This window comes from Pollachius pollachius (assembly GCF_949987615.1).
Source record: "Pollachius pollachius genome assembly, chromosome: 6".
Classification (NCBI taxonomy): domain Eukaryota; kingdom Metazoa; phylum Chordata; class Actinopteri; order Gadiformes; family Gadidae; genus Pollachius; species Pollachius pollachius.
The window spans coordinates 19878451-19905066 of NC_136939.1; the positions used below are offsets into that span (position 1 = coordinate 19878451).

At 43.7% G+C, this 26616-nt stretch overlaps 2 protein-coding genes across 2 annotated transcripts in view; one reads left to right on the forward strand and one right to left on the reverse strand.

The window, feature by feature from the left end:
• Positions 1-18421, forward strand: part of LOC307077372 (neurexin-2-like) — a gene marked incomplete at both ends in the record, with an annotated part of 85003 nt that extends 66582 nt beyond the window's left edge. Inside the window, 6 exons of the mRNA XM_079738776.1 lie at positions 5361-5542; positions 12307-12478; positions 13965-14054; positions 15165-15493; positions 16630-16714; positions 17565-18421. Of these exons, the coding sequence (XP_079594902.1) occupies positions 5361-5542; positions 12307-12478; positions 13965-14054; positions 15165-15493; positions 16630-16714; positions 17565-18421 (1715 nt within the window). The remainder of the gene's footprint in view (positions 1-5360; positions 5543-12306; positions 12479-13964; positions 14055-15164; positions 15494-16629; positions 16715-17564) is intronic.
• Positions 18422-23387: 4966 nt separating this feature from the next.
• On the reverse strand, positions 23388-25053 carry LOC307076929 (cell surface A33 antigen-like; the record flags this gene model as incomplete). Its single annotated transcript, XM_079738161.1, has 4 exons — positions 23388-23419; positions 23543-23674; positions 23892-24009; positions 25048-25053. The coding sequence occupies 4 exons, from the start codon at positions 25051-25053 to the stop codon at positions 23388-23390; spliced, it is 288 nt and encodes a 95-aa protein (XP_079594287.1).
• Positions 25054-26616: the final 1563 nt, after the last annotated feature.

Sequence of the window (26616 nt, forward strand, 5' to 3'; positions counted from 1 at the left end):
CAGCACCCAAGCACGGCCACACAATGTGTTCAGTGCTGGTTAACGGTGTACTTCCAATGTTGAACATTTTAATCGTGCAAGGTAGAATACAAATAAAATATGCCTCCCCTCTCAAAGGATTGCGTCTGTTTAGTCAAAGGCTTTAGCATTGATCCCAACCACCGTCAACCATAAACATCAGCAGCTATCCAGCATGTAAACGTCAATGGTTATCGACCATGTAAACATTAACGGTTATCTCATAGATTCAGTGGGAGATGTGAGGAAAGTTAACCATGTTAGGTCACCCTGGGCTACGAAAATGTTGGCTTTTATAAAATAACAGATTTAGTTTTAAGTCAACATGTTCTCTGATTAGGTACTTATTGTCTTAATCGTGGATATAAAAGGCTAGGCAAACCCAAAAATGACTTATTTTTGGTAGAAAACATTTCTGTTTGGGTCTCATGAACCGTGTTTTTTACAAAAAATTATAAAGTTTTCTATTGGCTGCACTTCTTATCTTGAGCAAATGTGTAACGTGGGTTTTTACAACATTGGCAACGCCCCCAAGCACTTGCACCTCTTGGAACCCAATGTGTCAGTTTTTTCTCAAACATTTAGGTCTGCTCATGTCGCTCTTTTGAAATTTGTAGGCGGAAGTTTACTCACCTGCAAAGGAGTATGCTCCCTCACAAGAACACTCCCTCAGATGAGCTTCATATGCTTGTTGTGAAATAAAGGGGGTTTGTAACATCATCTCTATTCAGCAGAGAGAAACTATGGTGAAGTTGGACCATTGACATCATGGGTTCCGGGGTTTGCGTTCTCCATTGGTCAAATTTGGAAAATTGCCATTAATGGGACAATTTATACGGGGAAATAGCAAGGCAGACATGTTGCAGACACGGATGAAACGGTATTCTCATATATTGGAAAATACAGTTACCCTTTTAAACTCCAAGATATCCTCCAAGTATCCTCATCAGACATGCATCCGGTTCATAAATTACACATAAGGTCTCCGAAAGATGCATACGTGATTCAATTTCCTCTGGTGATCTCAACGGTTTCAAAAATGCCCGCTTAACTCAATTCTTTCACCGGGTTTCACCTCTTAAGTAACCTTTCTATATGTCCCGTTGTGTTTCTCCTAATGCGTTTACCGATCAATATTTCCGTGTTCTGTTATTTTCCGGCCGCGCAGCAGAAGCGCTTTGTCAGCCCAGTGCAGAGCTAGCCATGTTAGCGCCCACACCAGCCTCTCTCTCCTCTGGGTGCAGTGTCGCTTTCGCTAACCCACCTCACTAACCCCCTTGTCCGGCTCCCCTGAGTGCCAACCGCGTTAGACACACCGCTCTAAATTATTCTCCAGGCGCCATGTCTGTAAAATGTGGGAAATTATCCACAGAGACGTCTTTGATTCACAGCTGCTGCTGCTGCCTCCTCCTCCAGTGCTCCAGAATACTTGCGGTCTGAATAAAAAAGACGGCCTTGACCAATAGGGGCACAGCGGCCGGCGCGGCCATCCTAGGTCATGTGAATAAATAGACGCGTGGCGTTTGACGACGGCCAGATGCTGTCTCTAGGCTATGAAAAAGAAGGAAAACAAAGATTGCTCTGGCCACAGCAGGTTTTTCGGCGTAGACGGGGGAAAATCTCAGGGTCGTGTATTACATTGACCTCCAAGATGGCAGAGACGGGGGGCTATCTGTCTAACTCAAAGACACACTGTGCTGGTTCACACCCTGACACAGATACTCACGCACACACACACACATAGACACAGACACACACACACACACATACCCACCCGGACACACACACACACACACAAATAGACACACACAGGTCGATGAACACAAATTGACATGCATAGACAAACAAATAGATCCACACATGCACAATCGCACGCACACACAGACATTAAATGGAGACTTGACTGAAAGCAAACGTTATTTGCCACAGGAAAGCCCTGCAGTTGTATGTGTTAATTTACATTTCGTCATTAAGCAGATGCTTAAGCTCAATTTTATCTACACTTTTATCTCGGCTGTTGTATTCACAAACATGAGAATGGGGTGAAATAGCTGCAATGCTTCTTTTTTTTTTGCAACAGTGGTTAATTGTATTTAATTAGCTCCCAAGCAACACGCAGCTCAATTGAACATCATCAAAACTGTCACCCAGTAACAAAAGTATGTAATATGTTGAGAAAAGATATTCAGTGAAATGGGGGCGTTCTGGGAAAGAGTTTCTCGGGAGATCTGAGGGGGTCTGGTGGAGAGTTAAACAAAAGTTGAAGAAGTAAATTTGGCGGTGAATGATTTAGACCTGTTTAAATATCCACTGAGCTGAGAGAAAGTAACCTGCGTTTGAAAGAGCTGTTGGAGTATAAATCAGCAATATAATTTCCTTTTCTTCTTGCAATTAATCAAAAACTTTCCATCTTAATATCATGACTCACAAAGAACCATGGCTACGAGCTCACTCTGCAAAATGTACCTAATCCCAAAACAAGTGCATCTCGGCCGCTTGTATACATAATCAACACAATGCAACCCCGGTCTAATCTATGCAGCCAATGTATCTGTTGTTTTCCACAATTCGGCGTGAATACTATACAAAGGCATCCATACAAGCTAATGATGAGAAACATATTGTTATTAATGCATGGTGCATGTGGGGGTCAATCGGCCACAGTAGCTAAACAGATACGCTAATAACATACTGTTTGTTTAATGTGACCCCAATAACCCTGTACCAGCCACATGACAGTTCTTGTTTAACAGCTGAGTTAATACCCTGGGTGCAAGGGCAGTGATGTACGCCTTTACTGTAATCAAGCTCTTAAGTGCAGCGTAGCTAGCCATACAATAACATACATGCATTTAATGACCATCGGTGACCCCTGCCTCCTCATCCCAGCCCCTCTCTCTACTTATCCCCCCCCCCCATATGTATTTTAGAGTGGGCGAGAGAGAGAGAGAGAGAGAGAGAGAGAGAGAGAGAGAGAGAGAGAGAGAGAGAGAGAGAGAGAGAGAGAGAGAGAGAGAGAGAGAGAGAGAGAGAGAGAATCACACACCGACACAGGCACATAGTGAATGTGAGAGACGAGAGATCAGTTCAGAGAATTAGAGCGAGAGAGAGAGTGGAGCACCGTGTGATTGTACATCTGGCAGATTCATCACCTAATGATTAATTAATGTGATGCAAATAAGGGTGAGGAGGTTGGCGTATATATACGTGTGAGCGAGATGCACCAGCGTAATGGTGCCCTGTGTTATGTGCCTGTGACTAATACAGAATACAGAAGCCATACTGTCTTTGTTATCGCCAGGATCTTACCACTGCTGCTCTGTATTTCATGCTGCATCCCACGGCCTGCAGACGTTGTATTGCCTTCATGTGAGGTCTCCGGTTTCCCTCGACTCTTTCTAGGGACCTCTGCTCGCACCACGGCGCAGTAAACGTGTTGTGTGAGTGGAGTTGATGCTCATTATCCCGTGAGCGTCGCCCCTCCTCCTGTGGTCGGTAGCTCTCTGATTAACCATAAATATGCTTTTTTTCCTCCTTTCTGTATTTATATTTGAATTCTCTTTTCCAGCAAACCAAAGTATCTTTTGAGGTTTCTGCCAACTCTGTCCGTAGCCTATGCACCATAGCGTGTTTACTGATATTACGTAACGCGCACCTCGCCGTAATTCAAAGCGCTCCTATTCATTATAAGATAATAAGTGAACTCATCTACTCGCAATCTCCTCAAAGAGCCCGAGGCTAATCCGACGGGACATTTGTCCTCAGGGCGCGGCGGGCCGATAGCGTGGCTCTGGAGGGCCTCCTTCAGAGTCCCCCCCCCCGCCCCTCCAGCCATTCCTCGTACTCCTACATGTTGAAGCGGTTACAGCCATCGGGTCGTAAGTACCTGCAAATAGCGCCGTTCCAACGCAGTCGGGCAGAGGGAGGGAGTGGTCGTTACTGCGGCATCACAGTGGGGAACAACGCAACACCTGCCTATTAATTAACGGCAGACGCTAATGAAGCTATTCCCAGAGGTCGATTACCGGCAGTCAAATTAACGCCGTGCGTTGGAAATACCTGAGAACACATCCTACACGGGCGGCAGCGAGGAGGCCCGCCTCTCCTGCCAACAGCACGCCCGCCGCGTTTGTCTCGAGGCGAGATGGCCCCGGTGAATCATCCGCCAAACAGGAGGGTACAGGACAAAAGAAGGAAATATCAGCACAACACAGGTGTTTTAGACTGTATTAGTTTTTAGGTTTAGGTTGTATTATAAATAGAAGCTGGGTTGTCAAGCGTCAGAAGGTTCTGGGTTCAATCCCCATTGTCTGCAGTCTAGCTGTAGGGTGTCTTGAGTAACCCCCTACCTGGTCATTAGGGACCTGTGTCTGGGTTCACTGCAAAACATTTTCAGTGACAACAGCATCTACTGAATGAGTTGTAATGAAATACAAAAATGAGTCATAGGCCTATACTGCAAGGAAAAATCGGGCCCATCATCCAGTGGCTTGATAGGCCTTGTGCACGCCTTTTTTTTGTATGCTTGTGCAGCTCATTGGGTATTCTATAGCTAGCCCTGCCTTTAAGATTACTTTAATGTCTCTAATCCCGCCACGCCCCAACTGTCATTAACGACTGCTGTAATCTCTGTTAGTAAACCGCTCTTCCAAAAGCTTATTTAAAGCTAGTAAACAAACCAGCTCACTGTCTCTCTCGTGCAAAACATGTAAATCCCTCTCTCTCTCTCTCTCTCTCTCTCTCTCTCTCTCTCTCTCTCTCTCTCTCTCTCTGTCTCTCTCCGACCTCTCTCTCTTTCCCTCGCTTCTTTCCCTCTCTCTTGCAACGTAAATTATTTCTACGGCATAAACTACATTTCTTTATCTCTCTTAAATAAGAATGAGGTCAATGTGAGGAAAAACATATTATATAAAATATTATTGCTTGATTATTATTAGCCTTTAAAATTGGATTGAGATAAGATGAGAGAGATGTTTTGGGAAATCCTTGATGGTGCAGTATAGTTTTTCACAGCGAACAGTATGTTCACTTTGTAGTTCTTCAGCAATGGTTTATAGATATCATCATTATATCTGTAGCCATTACATTCTGGATATCTTTGGAGGTGAATCAATGATGAGAGTGATGCTGCGCACACATTAATGATGAAACAATACGTTCTGCCTCCTCAGCACGTGACCCCAACCGTAGCTCTATTACAAATTATTGATTTAAGATTAGAAGACACATGCAACAACAAACCTAGAAAAAATGAACCACACCCATGCCGCCTTGGATGCAGCCCAAACTAGTTGCCATACGTCTAATGTTTCTGCTTCCTCCTCCATCTTTCTCCTCTGTAGCTGGTACCACGTATATCTTTGGTAAAGGAGGCGCCCTCATCACCTACACCTGGGCTCCCAACGAGCGACCGAGCACGCGTGCCGACCGCCTGGCCGTGGGCTTCAGCACGCTGCAGAAGGACGCCATCTTGGTCCGTGTGGAGAGCACCCACGGGCTAGGAGACTTCCTCCAGCTTCATATAGTAAGACTCTTCTAGAACCTTCTTAAGACTTCCTGTCAGCTTCATAAAGTAAGACTCTTCTAGAACCTTCTTAAGACTTCCTGTCAGCTTCATAAAGTAAGACTCTTCTGGAACCTTCTGAAGACACTTCCTCTCAGCTTCATAAAGTAAGACTCTTCTAGAACCTTCTTAGGGCACTTCCTCTCAGCTTCATAAAGTAAGACTCTTGTAGAACCTTCTTAGGGCACTTCCTCTCAGCTTCATATAGTAAGAATCTTCTAGAACTTTCTTAAGACACTTCCTATCAACTCATTTAGTAAGACTCTTCTGGAACCTTCTAAAAACATTTCCTCTCAGCTTCATTTAGTAAGACCCTTCTAGAACCTTCTAAAAAGATCAGCTTCACATGATACAATTATTTATTATTATTATTATTTTTCTGCAACATGAGTATGAAACAGTACACATATTAGAAAACTGACAAATGGGATGGTTCATTGTTAAATAACTCATATTTTCTTGTCCTTGTTTTGATTAACTAAAAGGGAATTATCCCCAAAAAAGTCTTGAAAAAAAGAAGTCTTGCATTTTCAGATATGGATAGGCCTACAAGTTATAGGCCTACAACCAAATATAGTACACTCTGTGGATACACACTATAACTAGTACTAGACCTTATACTAGTTCTACTATTACCTACATCACTACTTCTACTTCGACCAATACCACTAGCGATTATATCGTTACGATGAATAAATAGTCTGCCTTCATTTTATTAATCAGCCGAGTACAGTGCTGTCCTCTCAAACTATCTCCAGTAAACACCGCTAAATAAGCCCCACAGCCGCCATAGACAACATGATTAGCTAATCAACAGCATTTCAGCTTCGAGTTCACGGAGTCAAAAGAAAAAAAAAGAACAAACAGCCGCCTGCCAGTATTGTTGTAAATATAAAGGACAGCTTACAAGTAAATAGACTTGTGTTGCGCTCGGGTGATAATCCTGGAGAGAAACAAGCTTGTGGTGGTACCAGGGGTCGATTCCTCCACAGCTGCCTCCTCCACCCTGCCTCTCCTCTGGGGAAATCAGCCTCCCCACCGGCGTGCATGGCCCCGGGACAGATGTGTGGCGCGCGGTGACGACCAGAAGGGATGTCTGTCAAATGGCTGTGACTGCTGTAATAATTAAAACAACATCTGTTTGTAAAGCAGTGACGTACGGACTGGCGAGCGGCGAGGAGGTAGAAGGCTCCGGTCTGTTTCTGTTAGCTTATGTTAGCTATTGGAATTCAAATTGGTTTAATTGTAATATGGAAATGTAATTCAAATTTACAATTTAATCTGGAATACAAATTTGAATATAGAATTCAAATTTTCAATCACAGTTCGAATTGCATTATAGAAACAACAAATATGGAAATGAAGGTTAAAACCGTGTTACATGGTAAGATAATGGCTGCGTTTGTCTCCAAATGAAAACAATACAAGGGTTGTTTCTGCCCTCTTCTCTATATTCTGAAATGGTAAAGTTGTTGTTGTGAGGAGTAATTTGAAAGATGGTGAGGAAGGGGGCTGAGGGTGATTGAGTGAGCTTCAGGGTATTGACGCGGTGACCTTTCCAGAAGGTATGAGGGCTTTATCATCATTAAACTGCATCATTATTAAAGACAGAGCCTTTCTGTCCTTTTCAAACCGTGTGTCTTGTGTGAAAAACGCCCCGCCACTCATGAACCCCTTATCCATAATGACGAAAAGTTCAAAATGGTACAAATGTCAAAAGGAGCGAACGGCAACAGGACACACGCATTAAACAGCAGCCAATAGAAACCAACAGAACCCACGAACACCAACAGGACACACGCATTAAACGGCAGCCAATAGAAACCAACAGTGAGCTGTATACTGAAAATAAGACCTGTTGCAATATGGGGAGTATTTAATAAACTACATTGGAAATTAGGATGTTGTCAGCAGAAACTAAAAGACAAATTGAAATGAAAAAGAGATTTATAAAAATATGAATAAAGAATGAAAATTAAAGAAAGAAATATAGAAAATAATCTATAAACACTGTCATATAAACGTAAGTGTAAACATCAGGTAGACGTTATTGATGGGAATACCAAGTCAAAGGTTCCTGATAGGCCAATCACAGCGGACCTACATAATTATAATTAGACACACCTGTCATCGGGTTTTGCACTACTTCAAAGGTTGCACCTGTCAGAACCAAACTCCCTTGTTCCTGGTAATTTGGGTGAATCAGCCTCCCCCCCCTGCCCACATTCATCTGTGAGGTAGTCTGCCCCAATTCACTGTGGTGAGACCACTGTTGCCCCACATATCGGTGTTCAGTAGAGAGCGGCATAGAGTTTGTAGTCAGAGAGGCTGAGTAGAAAGATTCAGTTTCTAATTTTCAGATTCGGCTCAATCTTTCAGAAACACCCTGAGGATATGGAAGTTATTAAAGCTGCCAAAACTAGCATGGTTGATGGTTCTTAAAAGACAGCATTTCTGTTGTAGTGGTTGTCACAAACATATGACTGAGCTCATACTTGTGTATTCCAAGATCAACATATTACAATTGTCTTATAATACTGTGAGAGAGCTCAATTAGGAAGGTATTTATGCTCCACTGTGGGTGGGTGTGTATGTCGCTACTTAAATTAATCTACAATGACACTATATGTGTTGGTTTGAATGCAATATGCCATATGTGCAATGGGTTCATCATAGGCCTGCGATGGAAAAACAAAACAAAAAAGAAAATAATGAATACACATAAAACCATGAAAGAACAACAGACCACTCAGGAATCAGAGGACATCCAGGCTTGTACATCCAGAGCGATAGCATCCAAACGTTTCAACCCTGCCGTCTAATGGCCTCCCCTGTAAACCAGCCCGTAAAACCCTGAACACCTGCCACCGAATAAAACAATACGACCCTTCATTAAGGGTTCGCCGCTCAATAGAGAACCGTCAGGCCAACAGGCAACATCTGCTGGCCGGAGCCCGGTACTGACAGACTTACTGACGGTAGAGTACTGCAACAACCGCTGTACATCACCGTCCACACCCACTGATCCCCCCCCATGCTCTGTGGTGGAGCTGTTGTGAGCCCTCATGTAATTCAAATGATTAGCGGTAGCAATTTGGGGGCTTGGCTGTTGTTTGTGCTGAATCTCTTTTCCGCAATAGACGGAGATGCATGTCCTTGTAGCAAGGCGGATCCAGGCTGTGTTTGGCAGGGTGTGTATAAATGGGTCAGCCATATAAAATCAGATTAGCATGACGAGGAAGACGAGGAGGAGGAAGGAGGATTATGCTGAATCTCCAAAATTCAGCAGCAGGAGTCTGTTGTTCCTGTGGAGAACAAATACACACACACATACACACAAACACACACAGACACACACACACACACACACTTATATGGGCACCTTCTCACGCATACACACCAGATACACACACACACACACACACATACACACACTCCCGTATATATGCACTCTTTTACACACACACACACACACACGCACACTCTTTCACATACGCACTCACACATATGCACACCCTCACATACACACGCACACTAACTAATAATAGCTCTAAAAAGTAAACTCATTCTAAAGGATGAATGTGATGCATGCCTGGTATAGTCACTCAGGGGTGTGTGTGTGTGTGTGCCTGCGTGCTTTGTCTGTGTGTAGGCAGGGGGGCGCAGGTATATATTTTCTAACTGAAAGCGTACAGGAAGGCCGGCTGCAGCAGTAATGGAGTGTGGCGGCGGAGGCCCTCTGTAGTCCTAATGAAGGCTTCTGTATTCATGCTCTGCAATGGTAAACACAGGTGCTCCAGCACTACAAAGCACTGCCCACCAGGCCTCTCTCGCCCCCTTACATGACCAGGAGGAGAGCACTGCAGGACTCTGGGTTTCAGATGTAAATGTATGCACATGCAGTGTATATTAGGTGCTCATTGTTAGTCCTTGGCACTTTCACCTTCTTCCGACAAATGTACTTATTGTGAGTCGCTTTGGCTAAAAGCGTCTGATAAATGCCCTCAATGTAAATGTGTTCATACGTTTCCAGTCATTAGTATTGTAAAGTATCATATAACTTGTTCTAGAGTTGTAATGAGTCAAGTATTGTAGTGTAGTATGTCGTATGGTTTAGTACCGTTACGTAGTATATTGTAGCAAAGTACAGCGTAGTACTGTTTGTCGAAGGGTAAAGCCGCCCTTTGAGCGGACCTAAAGAGACAGCCAGAGATATATGGAGAGAGATATAAGACGAAGATGAGAAGGCACGGATAGATAGGAGAACGCCAAGTTAACTCAGACACTAAAAATAACCACCACGGGAATCAAAGGCTCTCTGAGCAGGAGGAGAAAGTGCCGCTTTGAAAGCTGGGGGGATGGGGTGGGCAGGGGGTATATGAATCCACATGTAATACATTAGTCATTAGATAGAGGTCAGCAAAATAAGAGCAGTTCTTTATTCAAACGGATATCAGACTGGAAGGGATGTCTGGGCGGCTACGGTCTCCTGCCTCAGTGCGAGCCGGCCCGCTCCCTCCAGGGACGAGCACTCGCCACGCTTCGCTGGGAGAATACATTTGTGTCTTATGATATATCGCCGAGAGAAAATAAACTGCGGCGACGTGAATGAATGTGGTGAAAAGGTTATTTGTAAAGACAGTTGAGGAAAAACCATATATATAGATATTCAGAGCGTGTCTTCCCGTAGTTAATGTGAAGTATGCTTCCAAAGGGATCCAGGAAATGAAGAGCAGGGACAAGCGCTTAGAGGGATTGTGATTGGATCACCGGGGATCCAATTAGAACAATTTATTGGTTTGTAGTCGGTGGTCACCCTTGCCTCCTGCTATGAGTCAAATTGGATCAGGTCTATAACTTTATTCATTAAAAACAAGTGAATGAATTTGTGCGCTCCCTTTTCAGCCTAAAGGAGTTAAATAGATGATTAGCCTGTGTCAACAGTACGTTAGTCAAAGCTCTGCTGAAGAATAAATCAAATCAAATCGCTGATAAATTCTCAAAATAGCAGCGACACGTTTATTCCCGTGAATTTCGTTTTCCGTGAATAATCCTTCCCGTGAGCAAGACACACTTGTGGTTCCTGTCACGAAAAGCGAAGCCATTGCTTTCTTACACCTACGTTACACACACTGTGAGTGGGCTTCAGGGGACAGCTCGGAGAGAAAGGTTTTACGCAGCCTGCTGTCACGATAACAGCGACGCAGAGGTATAAAGATGTTTTCCTTCCATTTAAACGCCAGCCATTGTGAGTGAGTGGCGTACGAGTGTAAACAGGAGAACGCGGGCAGCCAATCACAGACGGCGTGTCTCGACGGAGAGATTGTGCTGTGAAGGTCAATTACCCCTTTTAGTGGCTCGACTTGTTAGCATGTGGCATACCTTTCCAGTGGGGCTCCAAGAGCACCAGTATATCCACCTTTATCTCACATTAGACATCCAGCACGGTCGGTGATTCAGCAGCCGACAAACATTCAACCTGGTTAATTGACTCCTAAGGATCTGCGGTCTCTCCTGCTGTAATGTGTATTCCAATACACTAATAATGATAAATATAAGATAAGGATAACGATCATTATGGTAGCATAACGACGACACCCGTCCTTGAAACATTGATAGCATTCCCTGAGATTCGGAGGACAACCTTGGGCCATTCCACTGCATATCGCACACGGAGCGGCCCTCACACGTACGCCGGGCCCTCACCTGAACACGCTGCACCATACCCTGGTCCCCGCGGTGCGTGGCGGGTATAATTAGATCTCCTACCCGCTCCGCCCCACCATTGTGTGCCATCGTGCGCCATTGTGCCGGTGCCTAGCAGAAACCTTGTGCGGAGGCACCGCGGTGTCCGCACAAGCTCCTGGCCGGCCGCTGGAAGTGACCTCTGGAAGGAAAGAGACCGGCAGGAGGGAAAAGCCTGACGTCGCCAAAAGGGAAGCAGCAGGACGGTGTCACGGCGCATCCGCCTCAACCAAACCTCAGCGGGCCGGGCAGAGAGAGGGTGCAGCCCTCCTTGGAGACAACTTAACATCATGCTCGTGTCACCCAGGATATGTTCTTGGTTCACACACACACACACACACACACACACACACACACACACACACACTCTCTCTCCGCTGTCAGCGCTGCCGTCCTGCAGCAGCAGGTCTGCCCCCCACCTCGGATGTCCTAGCCTATACTAGTCAATACAGAGGGGGGTTGGTAAGTGTAGTGGTGCTGTTCGTGTGTAGGTCGCCCCACTGCCCCCTTGCTCTCCACACCTGCTCCTGAATGTCTTCATGGTGGACTGCGAGTGGCTGTCGATTAAAGCACTTGCTCCAATGATTCAATGGCAGAACTTCACATTGTCGAGTTCACATTGTTCACGTTGTGACGTTCTACTTAACGACCGCCTGTTGTCTTCTTCTTTGAACCGTGTCGCATCTTTTAATTTGCTTAGACAACCTTATTGTCCGTCAACAGCAAAATAGAGGACTTGTTTTGACAGACGGGCTCAAATTAAAATGCATAACAACTTACAATTTACACCCAGTTAAGAAACAAAGTGCAATATGAAGAGTGGCTTATTGATTGTTTTGTACTCTTACTGGTTATTTGGAGTGTTTTAAATCACGGGTTTAATTGTGCCTCTTAAGCTTAGAAAGCATCTGAAAATCCTTATGTTCCGAAGTGCTTTCCAAACCAATTTGGTGATTAATTGTCATTTCTGGTCGGTGCAGGACCAGGGGAAGATCGGCGTCATCTTCAACGTGGGCACGGACGACATCACCATCGACGAGCCTGCGGTCGTCGTTAACGACGGCAAGTACCACGTGGTGCGCTTCACCCGTAGCGGTGGCAACGCCACGCTCCAGGTGGACAACCAGCCCGTCATCGAGCGCTACCCGCCAGGTAAGAGCGAGAGAGAGGGAGTCTTATTCAACAGCAATCACACAGTCTGATGCATCTGGTTTCCTTTGAGCAGAAAACAAATGTCAAACGATACAGTTGAACAATACCGGGGAATATAGGTCAACGCATTGTCAAACGAAATTCAGGCAGAGAAAGAGATTCGTTGGCAGCATTCATTTTGTGACAGAGTTGCAAGCCGGTGAGTTTCTTTTGTTCTCTCCTCTAAGCACCACCCAGTCGATGCGGCCCCTTTCTTTGTATTATCTCACGACAGTTTCCAGGAAAACGTAGTGTTTTCGATGGCGTTTACAGCATTTTCAAGCACAATCTCTGTAGGCGATGAGATTCGGCGTGCGGCCGTCGGTTTCAGACGGAGACGGTAGAATGCGGCGGTAGAGAACATGATCTCGGGGGACATTGTCGGAGAGAAAAGGGACATGAAGGTCAATCTGGGCACATTGCTCTGCTACATTATGGTTTCCTGCAGAGTGGGCTTTTCAGCCGGCCCTGCTCCGAGTGAGCCGGAAAAGCCTGTTGTGAAGCGACTGACAAACAGAGGCTGCACAGTGATAACATTGGTTACTTTGTTCCCAAAGGAACAACTGTGCGGTGCTTTGTAAAGGTGAAAAGGTTTATTATTTGTCAACCCACTCCCGCGTAAACAGACTCGTTGGAGTATGTATGTATGTATGCCCTATGATTATTCTTTACTAATCTCTTAGGACATTTGACCTTTTCCTGAGTTAAAGAAACCATTATGCACCCAATATCAACCCTTCCGTTACCACATAGCAACCATTCTGTAACACCGTAGAAACCATGGTGTTACCCCTTGAAGAAACGTCTGGTTCCCCTATAGTGGCCTTTCTTTTACCCCATAGCAACCAGTATATACCCCATCTTGACCATCGTGCTCCACATAGAAACCGTGCTCATAGCAACATGATTTATTTATATGGTTATATCCATGCTTGACTATTATGTGAAATATGTGAGAGCAGACTACACATCAGTTAAATCTTTTTTTGTCTTTTTTTCTGTCTATATTTTGACATACCAATGCAAGGATTGAACTCTCTCTTTTGTAACACTGTATATACAGAAGCTGATGTTTTTGATGTTGATGTCCTGTTCTACATCTAAATGAATGTGTTTAATCTGTTGCTGATGATGATTTTCATGACTTTTCATTGAGACTGAAACACTGCTAAAATACGAAAAAGCTAAATAGATACTAACTAGGATAGTAACTTATAAAAAAACAGCCTAAATATTCACCTAACTAGTTTAACCATGGTTAAAATGTTACCTTCCAATAACTAGATACAATTACGTATAATCTACAAGTTTGTTTTAACCCGTATTTATTGGGGGGTTAAAATTGACAACTTGTTTAAACCTGTTATGGATAACGTTGTTTGCTAACCTTGTGATGTTTCAACCTGCAGACTTTAACCTTTAATCTGTCTCTCCAAATTCTTCCAAGGAAACTTTGATAATGAGCGACTGGCTATTGCTAGGCAAAGAATCCCATACCGACTCGGTCGGGTAGTTGACGAGTGGCTACTCGATAAAGGTAAAAGAAAAAAGAAAAAAAGAAACAATATCCAAAATAAACAGAATGAATTAATCCTTTAATTAATCGCCTAATTAACCTGTTCCCTCGGAGAGATGCAGTGCCAAAAGAAAAGGAGGATGACATGATAAATAGATTACGGTACAATATGGCTTATTTGGGCTATTATTGGCAATTCAGATGGGGTATTTTAATGTTAATGTTATTTTAAATTGAGCAACGCTATTCCATCAGTGAGTCAGTAAAAGCCAATGTGTTGGGATGTTTATGATGAGTCCCCTTTGTCCTCCTTCTGTCTCTTGGTATACTGCATCTCTTCTTATACTAATAGCTAACTCTAACTTACAGATAGACACAATTGTTCTAAACCCACATAACCTTCGACTAACCCTCCTACCCCTGTCCCATGTCTAATTATTGTGTGTAATTAGTTTCTGCTTCTAATTATGTACCCTTACATTTCCGTTAAAGGCTGGCTAACACTGCTCTGCCAAGTAGCCTTATTTTAAATTCGGTTTAAACGCATCATTTTCCGAAACCCCCTAACTCCAGCTCCTATCACTCCGTGATACATGACTTACAGTATGTAGGAGGCTTTTTCTGCTGCATGCAAACCTGTCCTTTTAAATCCACTCCCTCCCCGCCTTCCGTCTCGCACCGTCTGTTTTGGAGTTGAGATATTTCATTTGGCTGGAGAAAACATCTGTGTGTGTTTGTGGGGTTTTTTCGCTGCAGAGAAAAATAGCCGTGAAGTTGAAATCACTTTCACAGCCGCATCACATGTGTAAATAGGAGCCTAAATAAAGCAACCTGGAAACGCAGACTTTCTAAAACAACCAACTCTTTCCGAACTGATCCAAGCAGTGCACACATTTAACCCACCTAACCATCTAAGTAGAATATACACTCTCAATAACCATAACTAGAAATAACCATAAACCCAGACAAGCTCCGCCGAGTGGACTCCTCTTTGCGCCTCCATGCCTACGATCAAATACGATTCCCTTCCTTCTCCGCCTACCTCCACCCCGCTCCACCGACCCCGCTCTGTCTCTCTCTCTCTCTCTCTCTGGCCCTCCCTCTCCCTCTCTCTCTCTGTTCTGGACACAGGGCGGCAGCTGACCATCTTCAACAGCCAGGCGGCCATCAAGATCGGGGGCAACGACAAGGGCCGCCCGTTCCAGGGCCAGATCTCGGGCCTGTACTACAACGGGCTGCAGGTGCTGAAGCTGGCGGCGGAGAGCGACCCCAGCGTGCAGGCGGAGGGGAACCTGCGGCTGGTGGGCGACTCGCTGTCGGCCGTCACCGCCGACACCACGGCCGTGACGCCGGTGGCCGTGTCCGACATGTCCACCACCATCATGGAAACCACCACCACCATGGCCACCACCACCACCCGGCGCCAGCGCTCGCCCAGCCTGCGGGAGAGCATCTCTAAGGTACCTCGGGTGGAGGTCGCAGCCGGGAGGCTCGTAGCCGGGAGTGGCGTAGCCGGGAGGGGCGTAGCCGGGATGGTCGTTCCCCCCCCTCCCCCCCCCACACACACTTGGTCCTTCATGACGTACGCTAACGACAGGAGGGCGGTGGGGATTTAGGTGTTAAAGAGGCAAATTACAGAACCAAACAATGCATTCCAAAAAGGATGTGTGTAAAGGCGTGTGAGACTCGTGTGTGTAATATTGGAAGCGGTTATTAGTTTTCGCTCGAGGAATGCGTAGGTTAAACCTTGATGTAATGAGAAATTATTCTTAATGTTCTCTCTTTGCCCTTAAATGGGATTAGGACTGTCAAATGTTGACAATATGGTCTGAATTAAGCCCTCCTAAATGTTTTTAAGCAACAAGGATTTGGCATCTTGTTCTTGGTCTTATTATGCATACAGTCACTGACTGAATACAAATAGCATCACCTACACACCATTTGCACCATTTCTAACCGCAGTTGCAAAAACATATTGCTGTAAAATCAAGTCATGAATTCAGTTTTGTGCTGACTTAAAGGTACATGATGTTCCAATTCCACATTAAAGCATCTATAAAATGACAATGACAAGATTATATAGTTTGTTGAGTTCTGTACCCAATTGTTTTTCAGAAATTATCCCAATTGTTTCCAACAATGAGAAATGTGTTTTTATAGTTTTAGTAGTTTTATTGACCATCACCTTACCAACTCCACTGGTCAAATATAAATATAAGTTAAAGTCTTTATAGAAGACGAATATTATTTTTTTTAATGGCCACTCAACCTTTAAAGTGACCTCCATTTTACCATTTTACATAACGTCACATATTCTCAGGTGTCCATTAGTTAGAGATGACATATTGCAATGGAAACTTTGTAAAGCATATTGATAAAAGAATAATGTGTTATTCTTTCCAAATATAGCATAGTCTCTCACATGTTTATCATTATTGCAATTTAAGATAGGATAACACTTGTTCCCAGGTTGCGGAAGAAGAAATTCAGGTGTGACAGCACTAAAAATTTTTTTATCTTGTGTTGCAAATCCCGAGATAAGGTGGCTCTGTTTTAGTGATTGGATTGAGATTGACTTCCTGTCTCTTGTCTGCAGCCCCAGAACTCAGACGACATCCTGGTGGCATCCGCGGAGTGCCCCAGTGACGACGAGGATCTGGAGGAGTGTGAGCCCGGAACAGGTGGGTCTGGGCCCACTGGCATTACACTCTACTCCTGGTTTAGTTAGGCACAATGGGAGCTTTATGTGGATTAACCATAGGTTTTATTTGATTTCTATGCTGCAGTGTAAATTTCAATGGCACCGGGCTCATGTCATATTGTGTATGAACGCATGTACATACATTTGTGTCAGATTATAGGATCTCATGTACTTATGGTTTTGTTTGTGCAACATAATATAACATAAACTATGTTTAACCCTGTTTACTGGGGTTTTTCTAAACATAAAATAGCCTATAGTTCCTTTGGGAACTTTTGACTGAATTCAGTTTATTAACAAATAAATCTTAATTGGAAGAATGAATTGCATTTGGTCAATCATTAAATAAGGTCCCTAGACAAATCTATCAAAACTACAATAAGAATATATCAAAGGAGATCATATCTTAAATATGCTAGCATATTTGTTAGAGTCCTCTTACAGATCATCGTTCATTTGGCAGATGTCGTTGTTGATGTGCCATATTGATCGAATACAACGCAGTCATTTATTTACCTTTTTTCATTCTTACGCTTAAATAATAATTACCGCTATTATAGCTCCCACACATTTCGTGTCATACATCAAAGCCAACACAGTCAAGGCAGACCAAATGTTGTGATGATTTAATGAGTTGGCATTCAAAATGTATGAGGCGGGTTTGGATCAGACCGGAGACGTTAAACCCACCCTAAACGCTAGCATCTGCCCCAGCCGTCTCTGGGAGCATCAGCATGCGGCCGTCTGATGGGGGAGGAGCCTAGTGGTTGCTAGGGGTGGAGCTCATGTCTCTAACGGCCGTCCCGTCGTCTGCTGTGCTTCCTTCCTAGGAGGTGAACTAGTGTTGCCCATAATAACTTTGGACTCCCTCGAGCCGCCCTCCATCGCCACCCGCTTCCCTGCCATCCCCCCTCCCCCCACCCTGCTGTCCCCGCTCGACACCACCAGAGAGTCCCTGATGGTGCCCCCCCGCCCCTCCTCCTGCCCCCCCGACCAGGAGGACTGCGGTGACCCCGTGGAGGTGTCGGCCTTCGGCTCCGGCGAGATGACCGAGTCGGACGACGAGGACTTCTACGGCAACGCCAACAACTCCCCGCTGGTCACCGACAGGACCGTCCTGCCGCCCCCTCCCGCCGCCGGCGCCGGCGGCGAGGGCGGAGCCGGCAAGAAACCCCGCCCCCACCACCCTCCCCGTGCTCCCACCACCCACCCCGACCAGCCACAGCACCACATCCCCGCGGGCAAAATGAACACCCGAGACCAGGTGCTCCTGCCGCCCGCGCCCCCCTCCTCCAGAAACACCCCCGGACTAACCTACCCCCCCAATTTTCCCCATGTGCCCACAGCCGCGCCGACGGGGCCGGACGAGGAGAAGGGCCGGCCCGGGGCGGTGGAGGTGATCAGGGAGTCCAGCAGCACCACGGGCATGGTGGTGGGCATCGTGGCCGCCGCCGCGCTCTGCATCCTCATCCTGCTCTACGCCATGTACAAGTACCGCAACCGAGACGAGGGCTCCTACCAGGGGGACCAGGGCCACAGCTACGTCAACAGCAGCGGCCTGGAGGGCTCCGGGGGGCCCCGCAAGGACAAGGCGGACGGCACGGCCATGGGGCCGGTGCCGGCGGGGCCGGGGACCAAGGCGGCCGCCAAGGGCAAGAAGAACAAGGACAAGGAGTACTACGTGTGAGGGAGAGGACGGAGGGAGGACGAAGAGACGTGGACGGACACTGAGGATGGATGGACGTTTTCATATCCCCCCCCCCCCACACACACACACACACACACACACACACACACACACCCCACCCCGCCCCCCCGCCCCTTCCTGCCCCGTCAGTTTTCAGAAAAGGTCACAAAGACGTAGAGATGGAGGTTGAGAGCAATGACGCGACGGTTCTGTTACGAGTTACGTTGGAACACAACGCGACCCGCTGAACTCCGCGGTTCGGGACGCTTGTCTTAGAAAAGAATAGGCCATGGGACCCACTCTCTGTGCTGACCTCCGCTCTCTCATTCTGCCAGCGCCGTTCATCTACTGTCCTTTTGTTTCTCGATGTAATTACTGAGTTAGAGTGTGCGTCCATTTTGGCTTTGTACATAGCAGGGATACGGTTAGGTAAGGCACATGCAGGGTACAGCTCTACATGTCGGTCTGTTTGGACTTTTCTTTTTTATACTTTCCTACGCCCTCTCCGAAGAAAAGATGTGGTGTGTGGTTTGCGGGGAGTGCAAGCTAGTTACTGGGTAATATTTGGTAGATTAGTGGGGAAGCCGAATCGATGCTGACCTAAGCTCCTGAGCCCGTACGTGGATATACGGTTTGAATTTAAAAGTCTCTGATGGTCATTGGTTTTCAGTTGCCAGCGCCATATCATATTTAAAGCATGATATATATCGGTTTCCTGCTGAAAATGACAGACTTAAAAAAAATAGGTTCTAAAAAGTGTTCCACGTACTCCAATGAACTGTATATCCGGATGAGTCATAACCAAAGTCATCCATTTTATTTTCCACCGCATTACAGTCAAATTTTCCCTCATTAACCTGGCTTCCCCGTAATATCGTCCACCGCCCCCGGACGCGAGTGGCAGGTCTGCGCCGCAACCTGTGGATGTACATACCCGGAGTAGACAGACTAACGTGACAAGTGAGGGCCTTTTTATAGACAATACAGGACACTTAAAAAGACTCTTGTGTGTGACTAAATGTTCTGTCCCTATACCGTTGTCAGTGTTGAAACTCTGCAGTCCGAAGCACCGCGGGATCTTTATGGTGATGAACAAAATCCTAAACCGAGAGCTTTCCCCGTTTATTTTTTCTCCACGTATTTACGAGACGCAAATGCGACGTCCTCCGCGTACGCTGGAGAAATGCGAGAGTCTCTTAACTTTTTTTTTTTCCTTCTTGAAAAAAATTGTCCCGGGATAAAGCTAAAGCACACATTTAATGTAAAACATATCGTTGAGACATTGATATTCCTTGTAAAGCAGCCAAACATGTTTTTTGTTTTTTACGAAAAAGACAATTGTGTGAGATGAATAATGAAGTTTGTGAAACGTATTGATATTTCTCTAATATTTTGGTGTGTATCTTGTCGCCACCCCTTTCAGCACATTACTTTTTGATTGCCTTTTACTGAAATCCAGAAGAGAAGCACACCACACTCTGACAGCTGCAGACACTTCGGTTCCTATTCTCATGGCGGGTTCAAGATGGTGCGGGTGAGACACTCAACAACTGTTTTTTGTTTGTTTACAAGCAGCCATTTTTTTTGTGCCATTAGCTAATGTTTCCAAACAGGTCTTATGCTTAAACTCCACTGTCTGATGATGAATTATGTCTTCAGTTTGATCTGTGACCTATTCATTCTGTTCTGTTCTGTTTAGTTTTTTTCATGAAAGTGCCATTTAACATGGGCGTCTCAGTGCTCAGAAGTTATTTCATTCCTTATTCATTGCTATTGTATAGTGTTCCTGTGAAATGGATCTTAATATGTGTACAGATCATGGTTCAAAAGGACAATACACTTGATTATATACTTTGTAAACACTTGTGTTGGAGTGTTTCTTCAAGTTTTGGTGTGACATTGCTGCTTTTTTAATAGGCTATTTTGAACAGGCTTTCAAGGAGGTTGCATTAAATGCCAAAAGCAGTTATTTTTGGTATATGCTTTCATAACTAAACTTTCAATTCAGTTTGAGATCTTTTTAATAACTATCTATTAAATAATATGACTAATTAAAAACTAAATGTAAAGAAGTGAGTGAGGGCAGAGCTACCCTATTTGTAATAGCTGAACAGAGGACATATAAAGGCCTTTCTCTTCGCTAACTCTTTGACTAAGGGAATTAACCTGGCCATGTTTTAAAAACAGCACGGTTGTGTCATCCAGATTCACATGCTTTCTTTCTACCTAACTCACCTCTTTATTATCTTACTCCCTCACATCCAGTCACTGTCGTGAATGTATTTGAATGCAGAAAATGAAGGACGGCCGTGATAGATTCAACGAGAATGGTTATTCTCCTAGTGTGTTAATGCCTTCTTTATTGCTTTCAAATGAAACATTGTCATTTCTGTAAGAAAATGGCCTCTAATTTAACTCTCCAGTTTATTACTAACTATAATTGATATATTTGGAATTCAACTCATGCCTCATCCTTGCAGAATAACCCCACACTTTTGTATTGCGAAGAAAATATTTCTCACTATTATTCAAGGGAATTCTCTTCTCAATGTCAAAGCAGCGATGGGAAGGAAATAATATAACGATCAATGAAATTACACAGCTCTGCGATAAATCGTAGTGTTATTTATGAACTTATGAAATGTCTCTCTATTAGCCAGTGGTTTAGTGGGTTCCCTAGGAAAAGCCTTTGTGCTTTTAGCAATCTAACTATTCATATTTACTACAATTGTGTCAGAAAATTCTATAGAAATTGACTGATAGTGAATACAGAAAGCAGTCGGAGCTGGAAGGTAAGGATCTGAATCCCGGATGCCGACAGGTAGGCCTTGCACATTGGGGATCATACCTCGAGCCAGGTAGTGAAAAACATACACTATCCGATTGTCATGCGTTTCCCACGCACAGACAAGCATCAGAGTGAATTTCTCAACACCACGGAAGCAGTAGAGTGGCTTATTCTGAGATTATTGGAGGAACACACAGGTCAAGCCACCTTTATTTGTAGATCCCTAACTTACAGTTACAGTCTCAAAGGGCTTGAAAGTCCTCCTACAACAACACCCCTAACCTTTAGGGCTCTCTAAAGGACAAGGAAAAACTCCCTTAATCCAACGGAAAAACCTTGCGAAGGAAGACCGAAGAGGGACCCCTTGTTCCACAGTGCAATGGTTGCAGAATGGGAAAGACATATAATGCAAGTATAATATACAAATGACTACAGGTGACATCATAAGATCTTTCATCCATTGAGTGTCTTCCTATTTGCTACGCCACATGAGATTGAGGAATACAATAATTTACTTCTTGAAATGCAACTAGGCTCATGGCAATGTAGAAAAATGTAAGAAAATTGGGACTTGATAACTATTTATCTTTCCCTCGCATTTCATTGCGTTGTAAACATGACTTGCTGAAACCATTTTCAGCTGACTTTGAAATATGAGATTACTCATGATGGTTTTGTAGAAGACGCATCTTTTGTTAAAAATGGGGTTTATGAATGATGACTTCATTAGAAACTATCTCACTGAATATCAAAGGACTGTTTTCAATTTGAATACAAGCTTAAGATAACAGCCAAGGAATTAAGAAGCAGAAATTAAGTATCAGAACCATCTCATGCTTCATGCTGCATGGGTTGGAATTGAATCTATTATGAAAGATAAGGAGTGAAAGGATTTGGGTCCAGGGTGGGGTACTCAGCAGGGCCAACTGTTCCATGGGGGTTTGACTCCCAGCCAGTCTCTGTGCTCTGTGCCCAGGATCTGAAGTACACTAACGCGTTCCCCCACCCTTGCTCTTTAATTATATCCACCTTAAAACAGTTCCCTGTCAATTTTTTTTCTTATAAAATCTAATTCATATTTATTAATAATTGATTTTAAGCATTCAGTTCAATTCCTGGTCTAATCTGGCCGTTTTTGATCTATATTTCATTACGTGCAGCATATAAATTATACACTGGATCCAAAAGACATTAGGAAATGGGTACGCAATGGTATGAAATGGACAAGCAATGGTGAACAACAAGTGGGTGTCCACAATGTATTAAGGCCAGACAAAATACTGAACCTTGTACAATGAAGAACACAAGGGGAGTCAACCATGTTGTGTTTGTTAGTGTGTGTGTGTGTGTGTGTGTGTGTGTGTGTGTGTGTGTGTGTGTGCATGCGTGTGTCTGAATGTTTAACATTCATGTGAAACAAACAGATTTTTAACATTTAAACAATATACCACAGATAATATCAAAGTCAGTTTTTGAAAATATTTATTGAATTTGATATATTTGATTTCCATCTAAAATAAAATACAAATGGGCAATTAATAGTTAGCAAACTGTTTTACTTAACTGGAGGAAGGTTACAGCAGCTAATGTCAGAAGAATAAAGAAAATAATACGGGTAGCGGTCTGGGCTATCCCGCGGTCAGGATGATCACAGCTGTGATCATAGCCATTTTCTTCATCCCCATTATAACTGAGTTGTTCATCTTCCAAAACGGTTGTCCAAACTCGGCTGTCGTTGTGTTTGCCCTGATAAAGAACACTTCTCTCTTCAAACGCTTTAACATGCTTGTCCTTCTTACAACAGCAACAGCACTTGTCCTTCCTACAACAGCAACAGCAACAACAGCAACAGCACTTCTTACAACAGCAACAGCAGATAACAATGCTGAGGATGACGATACTAGCTACTATACTACCTGCTAGGACCCCTCCAATGATGCCTGCAGTTGCCCCAACCTTGGTAGTGGTTAAAGAAAGACATAAACATTAAAGTGGTCATCTCAAAATGTTCCATTTTGACTCTTCGATGACACCTTTCATGATAATATGTAATCGTTCTCATGTATCAGAATGGTATCGCCACTGACACCCAGTTTTTATCATGATACTCATAATACTAATCCATCAAGTTACGTTTTGCACTCACTGGGAAGCACCGATAGGGTGAGGTTGCAGCTGTCATGACCAACTTGATTGTTTGTGGTACAGACCTAAAACCCAGGGGTGCATCACTGTTGACACAACACAAGCCTTTCGTGCCCAATTTCCAACTGAGATTCAAATACTCTGGACATCAAGTGGAATATTGCAATGTATGTGGAGGAAAGGCCTACTTTCAGTGGCCCGGGATGGGAATGGTCTGGGAGCATTTAGGACACTGTAGCTTTTCCATTTAAAAGTGGGACTAGGGGAGCCCTCTTCAGACATACAGCTGAGGCTGATATTGTTCCAGTATTCAGCATTGCCTTGGATTCCACAGCCAGGACTGGATGGAACCAAACACAATGGAAATGAACAATTCAAATCTCCAATCCCAACCAAGAATCTCACTGTTAAATGACAAATGTCTGAATGCAAAATTAATGTATACAATGAAATTGGATTTTTGGATTCCCTGGATGTGGCTTCAGAGATCTTGAGAACAATTGAAGACAGCAGTTCTGTGTTTTTATGTTTTCTCACCTAGGACCAATAGGGAAGTAGTGGCTGCTGTTATTCCCTCGTCGTCTCCTTGGATAGTGACACTGCACTCAAAGGTGCGACTGTCCTGCATCATTACTTTCTCTAGCTTGAGTGTGCTCTGTCATGCGACGTGGTCAACAGACATTTGAGCTCTGCCTTTGAAGTTTGGAGCGATGTCTGTCTGATTGTTTGAAAACCAGGTGGCCAATGGCCTCTAAGGGACACAAACAAACCAGGTATGTTTACAACTTCCTTTCTCCATTCAGGGTGTTGCTGTCCAAGACAAAAGAGCTACAATTGGTTAATGATGTTATACAACGTTTACCGTTTCAAGTTTTTCATTCTAAGATTCACAGAACACAGAGTCAGACTGGGCACTGAAGTTCTTATGACAAGTCACCGGCAAAAACCTATTTAGGTTTTGCCCTTTTGAATATTGTATATCTGTTGTCAGGAAAAAGCCCAACCCATTGAAATATCTATTCATACACACATTTAATGAATCCAAAGAAAAATGTAAGTCATTATAAAATGTAGAAGAGGTTAATGAGTAGCTAACAATAGCATTGGCTTTCATTCTTCCCAGGCATGTCATTGTACAATCAGTTTTTAGAGCAATCCAAAAAAATAAACGTACCCATAGATCATTGTCTTTGTCAGCTTGAACCTCCCATTTCACAAAGAAAACGTTTGAGTTTGGCCTGGCTGGTTGCCTGTATGAACATGTCATGGCTATATCCCCTCCTCTCGCCACCTCATACTGATTCTGGGAAAAACGTCCAGGCCACTACAGTGTGAATGAATGACGTTGATGGTTTTTAGGCACTTGTGGTGACTTCTTATCACTTAAAGTTGCCGAGGGATTTGTAGACTGGTATATTTGATCATTTGATTCTCGTTTCAGAAACAGAAAAAGATATTTTAAAACAAGTGGTAATTATGATTTTTGTTTTAAAATACAAAAATGAACATTTAAATACAAGGTGTTTTTCCTCAGGTCAAAAATGGACAAACTAATCTAAAATAATAATATAATTAATAATTGTTAAATAATAATAATTGTTAAATTATATCTTTTGCCCAGATGGCAGGAGGAGAGTCATTTTAAAGATCAGATGTAGAGAATCATGGGGGGGGGGGGGTTAGTAACTTATACTTCCATGGTCGGTAAACAATGCTTGCTCAGACATCTCGCTTATGATGCTACAATGCTGGCAATGCTAGAGAACAACAATATTTCTATATCCGGAAGGTCATGCACTAGGGCCCATGATGCAGAAGCAATTCTCTCCTTAATGTCTTCCTGCGCCAATGAGCAGTTTTTATAGGATTGAATGGGCGCCATGTTTTAATCCGCTGTCCTTTTCTTTATAGGTCCATGACTGCTTCCAAAGCCTGTCTACGGACACCATTCCTTTTAGACACTCTGCTGCAACTGAACTGCAGTACATGTTCAAAAATATGTTGATATAGAATAAAATAAAAGTACAAATATATGGCATGGCACTAGCAGTGGTTTTTAGTAATTTGGGTAGTATAAAAGCAAAAGGAATACATAATGTTGAATGAATACGTAACTGGAAACCGAGAGTGAATTCACATGTATTAAAAAAGAGTAACATTATTACATGGTGACCGCAGACAGCAAAGAGAGGTACCATGTCGATGACAATGCTAAACACTATATGAAACACTACACACACACATACAATAACACGCTAAACTATTGGGTTGTAACCATGGGATGAGGAGTTTCTCACTCTTTGACAAAAAGAATGTACACAGTCTAGTAACTTTGCCTTTTCTTCCGTTCTCCAAATTATTTTTCGCGGCGCTGTTCCTCCACGCCGCCCTCCTGGCTCCAACACCAACCCGGCTGGCCTGCTGCATCAACCAGCCATTGCTGGTTGTAGAGCCCAAACGCAATAAACATTTTTACTGTTACAAATCTCGTCGTGGGTTTGGGCTCCCCCTTCCTTAGACCATAACATGAAGCCTACCTTTAAGTGCTCAACATTGAGTGGGTGGTAGGTAGGCAGGGTGGTGGTTAGGTGAAATACACCCATTCACCTAAAAGGTTAGGTGAAATTAGTAGTGGTGGGGGAAAAAATCTATTCTGTTCAGAATCGCAATATTTTACAATTATATTGAGACAGTAGCGCAGCGGAGTATTGCAATATATTTCAATAATATTCTAATAAATAAATAAAATAGTTTACTCTGATAGCATGCAGCTTGTTGACCAACTCCTTTTTCTGAACAAAAACGACAATATTCCCAAATGAATTGAACATTTTGGTTGAGGACCTTGCAACCATCAGCACTGGACTCTAGAAGTACAGATTTTTGTTTATTTTTCTCAATTTGATTGAAGCTCTAAATTACTCTTAATTGTATGATTGATCTCAGGTTTATGTTACCCTATTATTTCTGTTTTATTTTACTCTATTGTATTTAGAATTCTGATTTTATTCTCAGAATTCCATAGTTCTAACCTTAAAGTCAGAATTCTGACTTCTGAGATTTAAAATTCTGACTTTAAAGTCAGAATTCTAAGAATAAAGTCAGAAATTTTCTTATGTGTGGCCCTGATCCTCTTCCGTATAAGCGAGGGTTAGGGTTGAGCAGTCTTACTTTCCTAATTGTTTGTAGTGCCTTTGAATAATATGGGGGACATGAATCGCAATATATAGCAGAATAAAATCACAATAATATTGAATCGTGG